Source organism: Brassica napus, unplaced genomic scaffold (assembly GCF_020379485.1).
Source record: "Brassica napus cultivar Da-Ae unplaced genomic scaffold, Da-Ae ScsIHWf_29;HRSCAF=57, whole genome shotgun sequence".
Classification (NCBI taxonomy): Eukaryota; Viridiplantae; Streptophyta; class Magnoliopsida; order Brassicales; family Brassicaceae; genus Brassica; species Brassica napus.
The window spans coordinates 22942-36992 of NW_026016248.1; the positions used below are offsets into that span (position 1 = coordinate 22942).

Consider the following 14051-nt stretch of genomic DNA (forward strand, 5'->3'; position numbering starts at 1 on the left):
TTGTTTCAAACTTTCACATATATTTGTATCTTTTTCTATATATATTTTCGAATAATTATTTTATTATTAAACTCGTAACTATATATATAAAGATTACTAAAATATTATTTTATTGTCATATTCAAAGATATTGTAACATTTCACAAATTTAGAAAGTTTTTAAAAAATTAAACTTTTTCGTTTCATAGATTTATATTATCGAGTAAATAATTAAACATTTAGTTTTTGTTTTAATTTTTAAAATAAACTATATAGTTTGAAATTTGTTTTCATTGGTTTAAGGTAGTAAATATTAATCATTGTTAGATAATATGATTTTTGTTATTTAAATTTTTTTTATAATTTTAAAAATTAACATCGACAAATATTTAATTATTTAACATATGGAGGTATAGTATTATAATATTAAATTATATCTATTTTATTTATACTATATATAAATCCAATGGATCATCTATTGTTTAAATTCAATTATTGATAGTTCAATAAAATTTTCTGGTAGGCCTAAAATTTTAATAATAAGATTATAGATTAAATGTAATATGACTTTTTTAGAATAAATTCATTAGGTCCATTTTTTAAAAAATTACACATGAATCGAAGTTGTGACTTATGTTTTAATATATATATAAGATTGCATATAGTCCGAACGTACTTAATGCAACTAAGTCCAATATATATACAATTATATTAAGTCGTTGATGATTGAATCGCAAAGGCGTGTTGGAAAACAATCGAAGAGAGAAGAAGAGGTATGTTCAAAAAAAAGAAAAGAAGAAGAGGTAGATGAAACCCTCAATTTTAAAATTCAATGGGGTGATTAGGTTAGAAGTAAAATAAAAAAAAATTGTGTAGAATTTAGTTTGTATGATTTTTTTATTTAACTGTAAGGAAAGTATTTTAAAATTTTATTGCTGTAGCATTATTTTTTCTACAGCTAAAAATTGTTGTTTTAGAAAATATAGTTTTTTTACATCTATTTTTAATCTTCCTGTTGTAGTTTTCAGAACTATTCTAAAGCATAATTGATAATTTTAAAGGTTATAGATAAAAATTAAAACTAAAAACAGCTACTATAACACAATCCACCACCCCAAGTCTCCACCACTAGCCACATTAAATGAATTGATTTTAGTTCATTCACCATTTATAATCTTATTATATATTCTTAATAAAATACAAAATATATATATTAGAAATGATGCTATTTTTAATCAACCATTTAACCCACTTGACCCACACAATGAATTTGTTCTGTTTTTGTGTTGTTATTTCCGGATAAAGTGAATTAGTTCCATCCAACTGATTCTTCTACGTATGATAGGTTTCTAAGCATCTAACTAGTATGCAGTATTATATTACGTGATGAATGAAAAACAAAAAACCACCAACTACGTTATGCCAAAAATAGAACTTTTTTTTCCGCGGGGGGGGGGGGGGGGGGGAGAGGGGTAACAAATACAAAAAAAAAAAGTTATTCTTGGGTTCACCCCCTAGAGTGAACTTCTAGGTTCACCAACCAATATGATTTTATTATTTCAAATTCGATATTTGTTAAAAAAGGAAATAAAATATTGTCAAGTTATATTATGCTTTTAAAATAAAAAGGTAAAAAAAAATAGTTACAAAAAAAAAGAAGTTTTTAAAAAAAATACTGTTAACGTCGCCAGCAAAACACTAAACTCTAAATCCTAATCCCTAAACCCTAAATCTGAAACCCTAAACCTTTGGGTAAACCCTAAACCCTTGGGTAAACCCTAAATCCTTGGATAAATCATAAATTCTAAATCAAAAACACTAAACACTAAAATCCTAAACCCTTGAGTGTTTTAGTGTTTAGTGTTTTTGATTTAGAGTTTATGATTTATCCAAGGGTTTAGGGTTTCAGATTTAGGGTTTAGGAATTAGGATTTAGGGTTTACTTTTTTCCTGACGACGTTAAAAATATTTTTTGTAATTACTACTATTTTTATTTTTTATTTTTTATCTTTTTATTTTAAAAACATAATATAACTTGACAATATTTTGTTTCTTTTTTAAAAGATATTGAATCTGAAATAATGAAATTCTATTGGTTGGTGAACCTAGAAATTCACCCTAGGGAGTGAACCCAAGAATAAGTCAAAATAAAATCGCTATTAAAGCAAGACATCTTCCAAAAATATAAAAAAAATAAAAAAAAGCAAGTCATCTCAAATAAATAAAACCGCTGGATACATGTTTAGTAAGTCAAACAAATCATAGTGATGTGGCAACTGTTTTTTCCTCAACTTTCCTCAATTTAATTTGCTAGCAATTTCTACTCAATTCAATTCTAAGCTACTACCCATTAACTACTTCATTTTTTTTTTTAGATTTTCTTATTTATTGGGAAGTTTTATTAATCACTTTTATGATGAACTAATTCCTTATATATTATTTGAGAAAATTACAATATTTAAAACGTGTAGTGTATGGTTCTCAGATTACCTAAAGAAATAAATTGGTCAATCTAAATATACACGGTAGTTCTCATTAAATTAACTAAAAAACTAATTACTAATGTACCAAAAGAAATTATTATTTAGTTTCTTAAATAAAAGCTACAAAATTATTAAATGTGATCAATATATATACATGACAACTAGTGATTTTGAATAATAAAAAATTGATAACAATTTGTGTTTCTTCTATATTTTGTTTTATATTTTTAAAATAAATTAAATAATCATATTAATCATAGAATAAAAATTTAAATTTTTTCTTATATGCGATACTTTGATTTTTTTTAAACAACTATAAATTATTAAAACTGTAAAAAATATTACATTAAAAATTTTGTGAGTAATGGCTTAAATTTTTTGTTATACAATATATAAATATACAAATGATCATAAAATCATATGAATAAAATATCTTATTTAATAGATTTTCATATTAAAAATATGTTTTTACTATCGTTTAAATTAAACTATATACCATATAAGAACATAATAGTTTAATTTGAAATTTGCATTGAAGAAATATTGAGAACTTAATATTCTAATTTTATATTTTGTATTAAATTTTTAAAAACAATTATAAATTACTAAAACTATTAAAAGTATCCCATTGAGAATTTTATTTTCAATATTTTAAAAAATACGAATTGTCATAAAACTATATAACTATAAAGCATTATTTAACAGATATTTTAAAATATACTTCTATATATTAATATTATTTAAATTTAATTATATACCATAGATATAATTGAATTTTTAGATTTTTTATATCAAAATTATTTTAAGTAAAAAGAGTGTTTGTTTTGATTTATGTGTTCGCGTCAACTTAATTATATACATAATAGTTATAGACTTTTCAGTTTATTATTTTATTATTTCATGTAAAAACGTAAAATAAATAATAATTTATATACACAATGTCCATCCCGCACATATAAAAATAATTCATGTTGATCTTAGCCTAGTCAATAAATAATCGACAAAATTTTAGGGAACAAAATATATATGCTAGAGGATCGTTATGTTTGTCTTCCATTCCACTGCATCTACATATGGCATTTGATTCTAGAGTAAGAAACACAAATAAATTTATTTGGTACAATCCTTCCGTCCAAGGAAAATCTAAAAATATAAAAGACATCTTAGTGAAGTTATAGATTATGGTAGCATTCTATTTATACCCAAGTTTAAATATGATTGTCGTATAACGTATTGAATAGCAAATATCTTCGAATCTCATATATATGAAATTAGTGTAAATTTTAAACGTAAACAATTTATACGACCACAGTTCGAAAATAAAAACAATTTATACGACCAGAAATGGCAAAATGTTGTTCTTAGCATTTTTTTTTTTTAACTTTACTTTTGCGTAAAACACATTTCTCCAATTTGGTTTCATTGCGTTGAACGACGTAACAAAGTAATACACCTAACCCTTTTTTTTTGGAACATTATACACCCAACCCATTGTACAAAAGTTACAGCTAAATTACCCTTTTTATTCTTTTGATAAATAAAAAAATAAATTATTAATCATTAAAAAATAATTTGGAGTATTTTCTCAATGTCCATATATACATCTTCTCCCTTTATATAAGCCAACCTCACACACCCAAAAAATCCATCAAACCTTTCTTCACCACATTTCACTGAAAGGCCACACATCTAGAGAGAGAAACTTCGTCCAAATCTCTCTCTCCAGCAATGGTTGTTGCTATGGACCAGCGCAGCAATGTTAACGGAGATTCCGGTGCCCGGAAGGAAGAAGGGTTTGATCCAAGCGAACAACCACCGTTTAAGATCGGAGATATCAGGGCGGCGATTCCTAAGCATTGTTGGGTGAAGAGTCCTTTGAGATCTATGAGCTACGTCGCCAGAGACATTTTCGCCGTCGCGGCTCTGGCCATGGCCGCCGTGTATTTTGATAGCTGGTTCCTCTGGCCACTCTACTGGGTTGCCCAAGGAACCCTTTTCTGGGCCATCTTCGTTCTTGGCCACGACTGGTAAATTAAATTTTCTGTTTTAATTATTTTGACTCTTTTTGTTCAATTTATTAATTTCTTGAATGCACGTTCGATGAGTATCGTCGTCACTGACTTCAAGATTTAATTCTTTTGAGGTTACCTTTTCATGTTCAATTATTAAAAAAATAAAATAAAATATAGGATCTAAGATTTTTTTCTTCATCAGTTCAAGCATCATCACTCATCAGTCGTAAGACTCGTAACAAAATATCTTCTTTTCTATAATTAATATTATTTCCGCATTTAATGGATCTACGTTTTGATGTTCTCAAATTTTGTTTCTCTTTCTCTAGATCCCCGGAACTTTTAATTATAATTATAGTATAGTATAATATCAAGAAAATATACTGTTTATTTTTTTTGGCAACAAATATATTACTCTTGTTTCTTTGACAAGAAAAAAATATATTGTTTTTTTTCTTCTTTTTGTGTTCCAATCTATTTTCGAGATTTAGACAAGTGACACGTCATATACCGGATTTGTTACCTTGTTAAAGAGTTTGGGTTAAAACAAATGTAGAAAAGTTAAAATAAATTGTGCAATAAATGATAAATACGTTTTTATGTTACACAATGATGTGAAAATAAAATTGAATAATGGCAGTGGACATGGGAGTTTTTCAGACATTCCTCTGCTGAACAGTGTGGTTGGTCACATTCTTCATTCATTCATCCTCGTTCCTTACCATGGTTGGTAAGTCATTTATTAACTATTTCCATGTAAACTATTAGTACTTGTTTTCGTATTTCTTACATTTTCGTTTGTCATTCTTCTTGGGTGCATGCTAGCAAACTGTAATCAGTATTAACTGGGAACTACCAACTGTTTTTTTTTTGCTAGAGTAGCAATTTTATAATTAAATAAGAATCCTATTAAACAATGCATGTGACAATATGAGGTTGCTTTTCTGTTCAAAACAAATCTTTAGAAGCCAATGAAAAAGAATCCAAAACTTTTTTTTAAATGATATGCGCCTATCTATTGGTCCTGACTCCTGAGTTTTCTTACTTTCTTAAGTATAATTAGATTTTGATTTTTTTTTATAGGTTTTCACTATTGTTATTTGTTTACATCAGCTTCAGATATCTTCGAAAAAGATTTACATGCATCAATTTCATGAGGATTTATAGTTTTTCTTTTACTTATTTCCGACACAATGTTTAGTAGTAAAAAGCATTAAATGTTTTTTTGCTCAAAAAAAAAAGAATGGGATTGTTAGAGCACTCTATTGTTAGTTGTTCAATAAATATACCAACTAAAAAAACAAAATAAATATAAAATGAGTGAGATTGTTAAATCATTATAGAGACAATTTCATTTTCACAAAAATAAATAAATACATAACTTTTTATAATTGGGGTTTGCAGGAGAATAAGCCATCGGACACACCACCAGAACCATGGCCATGTTGAAAACGACGAGTCTTGGGTTCCGGTAATCTTTCCTACTCTCGTAGTTTCTCTTGTCTTTTATTTATTTGTTTGTTTTTCGGAATTTATTCTTATGTCTATGTTCTTAGGATTCTATATGTTTATTTTATTAGTTTATGTTTTCAGTCTGAGGTCAGACCGACCACTTGTCAGATCTGTTTTCTAGCTGTAGTAAAAAACAATTTGCAAGTGTAATAGTTCAGCATAATTGATCTTGTTAGAGCATTTCCAAAACAAACTTTATAATTTTAAATATACAGTTTTTTGTTCTCTAAAAAAGAATTTAAAAATTTTAAAGTTTGAGGGACGAAACTTCAAATTTGAACTTTCACTACTCAACTTCAAATTTGAAATTTCATCTTTTTTATTTACATTTTGATCATTATAATTAATTATACATTACATTTATGATTCTTAAGTATTTTCTCATTTATTGTTTTAATTCTTAAATTTTTTATACATCATAAATATTTCCAATTTGTTTTTATAAATTCAAATTTTACACAAAAAAGTAATAAAAATTTTAAATAAGATTTATAATATTTTAAAACTATAATTAGGCAAAAAAATATTACAAAAAAATGTAATAAAAACTTTAAAATAAGATATATCAAGACATAATTATTAGAAATTTTAAATATTATAACAATATTAATAATCTGGTAAATTTGCTCCAAAACCTCAAAAATTTCTAAATTATTGTCCAAACAAATTTGTTTAACCGAATATGGAGCATTACAAAAATAATTTTATGGAATAGTGTGGTATTTTGCTTGTAGTTAATATTTAATTATGTATTTCTATTTATAATTTTATATATTTAATGTAAGATTTTTTTAATTAATATTACTGTAATATTTTTATATATGTACTAGTTATTTATAAAAGTTTTATAGATTTGTATTAGTTATAACAAAAATAAGGATCATTGTGTAAAATACAAATAATTTTGAAATTACGTTTAAAGTTTTGGTTATGAAAAAAATACTTTGAAACTTTAAATTTAGAGTTTTGCAAACTTTAAAATGTTAGATAGATAGTTTTTTTGGAGATGCATTTAGTGGTTATGGTAGTAACTCAGAAAATGAAAAATCTATACTTTTATACTCCCTCCGTTTTTTAATATAAGTCGTTTTACAGTTATACACGTAGATTAAGAAAACCATTAATTTCTTATATTTTCTAGACAAAAACATCATTAATTATTTACCTAACCACAATTCAACCAATATAAAAATAGAAGATATATTACCATTGGTCATACAACATTAATTATTAATAAATTTTACATAGAAAACCGAAAACGACATATAATTTGGAACAAAAAAATTTCTCTAAAACGACTTATATTAAAAAACGGAGGGAGTAGTACCTAACTTTAACGATGGACCACTTATATTCGAGTCCTTAGCATAAAATGATTCTCCTCGAAATCCGTTTACTTTCTTCATTATTTTTTCCTTTTCAGTTTTGGCGTTTTCGTAATACTTTTGTCTTCAATCTTGAAAGCTATTAGTATAAAAACTTATAAACACATCACATGCAATGAATTAATACGAATACATAACCAGAATGACAAATTTTCAATGAATATTTAATACCAGTAAGTACTACTCCGTAATAGTAATAGTAATAGTCATATTAATTTTTTTTTTGTCATCAAACAAACAGTAATAGTAATATTAATTATAATTATGTATTTCAGTTGCCAGAAAAGTTGTACAAGAACTTGCCCCATAGTACTCGGATGCTCAGATACACTGTTCCTCTGCCCATGCTCGCTTACCCGATCTATCTGGTAAAAAAAAATACAATTTCAATTTTTTTCTTAAAATTACAAATGGTTTTATATTTTGAGTTTTAAGCCAATATATAAATTAATTTTGATTGGATTTTAACTACAGTGGTACAGAAGTCCTGGAAAAGAAGGGTCACATTTTAACCCATACAGTAGTTTATTTGCTCCAAGCGAGAGGAAGCTTATTGCAACTTCAACAACTTGCTGGTCCATAATGTTGGCCACTCTTGTTTATCTATCGTTCCTCGTTGGTCCAGTCACAGTTCTCAAAGTCTATGGTGTTCCTTACATTGTAAGTTTCACATATTATTACAAGAGATTTATATATTATTAATAATAAATTTGTTTTTTGACATAAAGTTTTGGAAAATTTTCAGATCTTTGTAATGTGGTTGGACGCTGTCACGTACTTGCATCATCATGGTCACGATGAGAAGTTGCCTTGGTACAGAGGCAAGGTAAATAAATCAATTTTTAAAAAGAAATGTACAGAAAGCAATAATGGTTAGTATTGATTAATCTTAATTTTTGATGTTTTGCATACAATAATAGGAATGGAGTTATTTACGTGGAGGATTAACAACTATTGATAGAGATTACGGAATCTTCAACAACATCCATCACGACATTGGAACTCACGTGATCCATCATCTTTTCCCACAAATCCCTCACTATCACTTGGTCGATGCGGTGAGTGATCTAGCTTTCTCTCTCTCTAGTTTCATTTGATTAAATGGTGATTAATTACTAATTTAATTAATGAATTGTGGACAGACGAGAGCAGCTAAACATGTGTTAGGAAGATACTACAGAGAGCCGAAGACGTCAGGAGCAATACCGATTCACTTGGTGGAGAGTTTGGTCGCAAGTATTAAAAAAGATCATTACGTCAGTGACACTGGTGATATTGTCTTCTACGAGACAGATCCAGATCTCTACGTTTATGCTTCGGACAAATCTAAAATCAATTAACTTTTCTTCCTAGCTCTATTAGGAATAAACACTCCTTCTCTTTTACTTATTTGTTTCTGCTTTAAGTTTAAAATGTACTCGTGAAACCTTTTTTATTAATGTATTTACGTTACAAAAAGTGGAAGTTTTGTTATCTTTTTCTCTAGTTGCAATCAAAAGGATCTTTAAAACTTTTTTGATTTGGACAGAAAGAAAAAGACAGTTCCACTGAAAGTCGACAAAATGCACGCCGTTTTTGGGTCCCAGCACAACAACAATATGTCACGGAGTTGTCGCTTTTTTAAGTAATGGGCAATACTTTTCGGCCCAAATATATAAAAGCCTTCTTAAATTGCGTCAGGTATCTCACGCAGGACCTAAATAATTATACAAACATCTCATTCGTCCCCATATATTAAAGAGTTGATTACCTAGTAGGCCACTTTTTGAGTTTTCTTTGCACCCAAAGCTACTTTCCGCTTGTAGCATAAACATTCACGGAAACTGAAAGAGTTTTTGGATTATTTTGCCCTTACTGAAACGAAACGGAAAATTGGAATATTGTTTGTGTTGTTTTTGTTCGGTTAGCTTTTAGACATTTATTAGATTAGGTTTCTCGATAGTTAGATTTTTATAAGGACCACAAGATCGTAAAAAAATGTTAATCCAACAATCACGTTAAAATGACCAGTTTAGCAAGTTACAGTCATCCATATTTCATGGATGTGGATGCTATCATGTCCACAAATACATGTTCGGTGGTTATGGATGCTTTCGTGTCCATGTAAGGATGTTATGGTTACTCAGATTTGTGGATGGAGAAAGTTGGATAAACATTACTTGGATAGATAAACATTATGTGGACGGACGAACATTATGGATACAAAAATAGTGGACATGTAAGTTGTGGGCAGACAAATGTTACAAGAATGAGTTATAGACGAGAACACAACATGTAAGGGAACAAAAGTTCACTACAAGAAAACATCGGGATACTGAGGGAAAAAATCGTCGGTATGTCGTCGGAATAACGTTATTCCGAGGACATACCGACGAAAAAAGTCCTCGGAAATAACTCCTCGGAAATTCATAATTCCTCGGAATTCCGTCGGAATTTTCCGACGGAATTCCGAGGAAACAAAATTCCGAGGAAACTCCGAGGACACAATGTTCGTCGGAAGGTTCCTCGGAAAATACCGAAGGAATTCCGATGGTCCAATCCTCGGAAGTTTCGACGAAATATTTCTCGGAATATTTATCGGAAAATTCCGAGGGAAGAAAGTTCCTCGGAAAATTCCGAGGAACTTTCTTCCCTCGGAATTTTCCGAGGGAATTGAGTTTCTCGGAAAATTCCGAGGAATCCTTTCCCTCAGACAATTCCGAGGAACTTAATGTTCGTCGGAATTTACCGAGGGATAAAAGTTCCTCGGAATTATCCGAGGACCTCCATTCCCTCGGAATTTTGAAAAAAATTATTTTTTTAAAAAATTTATTTTTTTTAAAAATTATTTTTTTTTGGAAAAAAATTAAAATTTTTAAAATTTAAAATTAAAATTGAATAAAACATAAAATAAAACATAGTAGATAATATTCAAATTTAAATAAAACATTCAGAGTTTTTGGAAAAAAAAAAACTACGGGTCTTGAATGTTCGGGAACGTCTCGTTCGGGTACATCCTCTTCATCATGTCCATCATCTGCTCGTTCAGCCTCTTCTGGGTCTCATAGCCCGCCTGTTGAGCTGCCATCTGAGCCTCCAACGCAGATATCCGATCATCCTTGTCCTTCAGCTGAGCCGTAAGAACTTCTGGATCAACATACGCATGTGGTGCAGAAGAAGGAGCAGCCGACCGGGAGCGACGACCCAAACCGACCAAACGTCCCTTTTTCTTTGGAACCGACTGAAATATAAATAAAACGAAGTTAAGATAATTTAAATTGATGATAAAATAAAAATCAAGAAATAATTAAATTGAACTTTTAAAAAAAAAAACTTACCGATTCAACGATTTCGTTGATTCGAACCCGAGACAAGTTGGTCGAGGCCGTCGAATCGTCATCATCGGTTTGAAGCTGAGACACTTCGTCATACACCTGAGTCTGGACCAGGTCGACCACGTCCCTCACAAGACCATCATCAATCTGGCCGGTCTTCTTGTTGGTATACGCCCTTTTCATAAGGGCGAGATCATCAACTGGGTGGCCTTCATTTTCTTCCGCCTTGAAAAAAAATAAATTAGACAAACATTAGAGATTTGAAAATGCAAAAAAAATAAAATTCTGAAACTTAAATAATTGAAGAAAAAGCGGTTGAGCTTACCATGCGATCCGCCAGAGTGGCAATAGATTGAGCACCCAAGTTATGCTTGTAGATGCCCTTTCCTTTACGGTCGCTCCTGCGGTTGTTGGAGTTGGTGGAAGAAGTTTCTTTCGTCTCTTCTTTATCCCAATGCGCACACAACTCCTTCCAGACCGTGCCGTTCATCGACTTTGGGACCTTTTAATTTAAAAAAAAAAAGTTTAATAATTTTAAAAATAGTTTAATAAATTAAAAATTGTTAATAAATTAAAAACTACCTTGTTTACTTCCCACTTCTTCTTCCACTCGTACATCTGCTTCCCATAGTTGTCCATAACTTTATGGACAAAATGGTGATAGATAGAGAGCGTATCATCGGCATTCCAGTTGAATTCTTGCTGAAATAGTTTAAAAATAGTTTTTAAGCACAAAAATATAATAGTTTAAAAATTACAAAAATCGTCGTTTTAATAAATAAAAAATAGTTTAATAATTAAAAAAATAATTTAATAATTACAAAAATAAGTTTTAATAATATTTAAAATGTCTAATAAATATATAAATTAGTTTAATAATTACAAAAATAAGTTTTAATAATATTTAAAATGTCTAATAAATATAGAAAATAGTTTAATAATTACAAAAAATAGTTTTAATAATATAAAAAATATAATTTAAAAATTAGAATACTTACCGCAAACTGCTGAAACCACAGATGCTGCTTCTCGACAGGGAAGTGAGTGAAAGTCGGATGTCCGCTGTCGAGGGCCGAGTACATCATACGGTTGATCCATGCGCTGATCCCGTTCCCGGATCGGTTGAACCTAACAAAAAAAATAAATTATTAATAAAAAAATAGTTTAAAAATTAAAAATAGTTTAAAAAATAAAAGTTTAAATTACCATGTTTGACCATGTCCATGTGGATACTCAGTGAGATAGGGAAGATGGTCACGACCGGGCTGTCGAACCAACTCCGCAACCCTCATCACTCCCAGAGGACCAGGTGCAGCAGCGGGACCAGGAGCGGGTGCAGCAGCGGGAGAGGGAGCAGCAGGAGCGAGTAATGGAGAGGGAGATGTTTGGTATGAGCTGTGGGGCGAAACGGAATCCTGAACATGGCTGGAAGAACCCCGAGACTGGCTCCCCATACCACCCCGGCTACGACGCTGGCGAGGCCGGATCTGATCATCATTAGACCTGTAAATTAAAAAAAAACATATTTAAAAATTAGTTCTAATAATTTTAATTAAAAAAAACAGTTTAAATTAAAAATAGTTTAAAAACATAGTTTTTAATCACAAAAATATAAATAGTTTAATAATTAATAAAAAAGTTTTAATAAATAAAAAATACTTTAAAAATTTTAAAATGTTTAATAAATATATAAATTTATATTTTACATATAAAATACAAAAAAATGTTTTTAAATATTATATAAATGATTTTTAATCTTAAAAAAGTTTTATAGATTTTAAAAATGTTTAATAAATTTATAAATCATTTTTAATTACAAAAAAAGTTTTAATAATAAAAAAATAGTTTAAAATTTTAAAAATGTTTAATAAATATATAAATTTATATTTACATATAAAATACAAAAAAATGTTTTTAAATATTATATAAATGATTTTTAATCTTAAAAAAAGTTTTATAGATTTTAAAAATGTTTAATAAATTTATAAATGAATTTAAAATGCAAAAATAGATTTTATATACAAAAAACGTTTTCAATATATATATATAATTTCAAATTCGATTTTTATAACCACAAAATTGATAAAAACTAAAAAAAAAATTCAAATCAAGTGAAATACATAATCAAACTCCATTTTACACAAATCTACCATTCACCCTAACAAAATCTATAAATCTCATTCCAAAATCATCAAATCTACTTAAAAACCATACAAATCTAACCTAAAAGAGTGGGATAGGGTTCTTACATGATTATGGGGGAGGATTAGGGGAGAATCGCCGGAAAAACGGGAGAGAGAACGGTGGAATCGCCGGAAATCGCCGGAATCGCGAGAGGAGATGTGCAGCGGCGCGGAGAGAAAGAGAGAAATGGGGAAGAAGATCGGGCTCGCCCTAATCTTATGAGGCGTCCGACGGAAAATATCCGTCGGAATTTCCTCGGAAATATTTTATACTTCCGTCGGAATTTCCTCGGAATTCTATGATTCAATTTTCCCGAAATATTTGGCGGCTTCGTTTACCCGGTTAGATGAAAATATTCCGACGAATCCAGTTTCCTCGGAATACCCTCGGTAATCTCCGAGGAAATTCTGAGGAACCAGGGTTTGGGGTTTTAAAACATCGATTATTTTCGCCGTATTTCATTTCTTATACAATTATAATGCATACCATTGAGGATTCTTTGTATAGATGATCATAAACCATGAAATAACACAATTTCAAAAATAATTCTAAGTATTCCCTTTACCGTTTATTAAAGTGTATAAGTGTTTCTCTTATGTTGTGTGGTTTTCGTTCATGCAATCGTAAAAGTGTTTGTTATTGGATAAAACACCAAAGTTCATAGTTCCAAACATCATAATCTGGTTATGACACTTAATGAAGGTTATATACGTGTTATTCAATCCGTAAAACGTTGTTTTCGATTTAAAACCCCCAGTTCCTCGGATTTTCCTCGGAATATACCGAGGAGATTCCGAGGAAATCCTTATGTTCGTCGGAATTTCCTCGGAATATACCGAGGAGATTCCGAGGAAAAAGAATCTATAATCAAATCCCCATCTCCTCGGAATTTCCTCGGTATTTTCCGAGGAAATTCCGACAAACATAAAGAGTTCCTCGGAATTTCCTCGGAATTTTCCGACAGAATTCCGAGGAACTTGGGGTTTTCAATCGAGAAGATCTATTCCGAGGAAATTCCGAGGAAAACCTATCTGTCCTCGGAATTTCCTCGAAATTTTCCTTTAAAAAAAAAAAAAAAAAAAGGTCGAGGCTAGTCTTCTTCCGAGTCGTCATCACCAGATGAATCTGAATCTGGATCTTGGTGAAACTCTCCAATCACTGGTTCATCCTCTTCGTGAACGG

General features: G+C 29.7%; 1 protein-coding gene across 2 annotated transcripts; it reads left to right on the forward strand.

Annotated features, from left to right (window-relative positions):
- Nucleotides 1-3972: 3972 nt before the first annotated feature.
- LOC106429840 (omega-3 fatty acid desaturase, endoplasmic reticulum) lies at nucleotides 3973-8848 on the forward strand. Of its 2 annotated transcripts, NM_001316024.1 has the most exon segments (8): nucleotides 4182-4489; nucleotides 5115-5204; nucleotides 5879-5945; nucleotides 7647-7739; nucleotides 7846-8031; nucleotides 8117-8197; nucleotides 8292-8429; nucleotides 8514-8728. In NM_001316024.1, coding segments are annotated over 8 exon segments (1152 nt in total). In that variant the 5' UTR covers nucleotides 4182-4190; the 3' UTR covers nucleotides 8712-8728.
- The last annotated feature ends 5203 nt before the right edge of the window (nucleotides 8849-14051 follow it).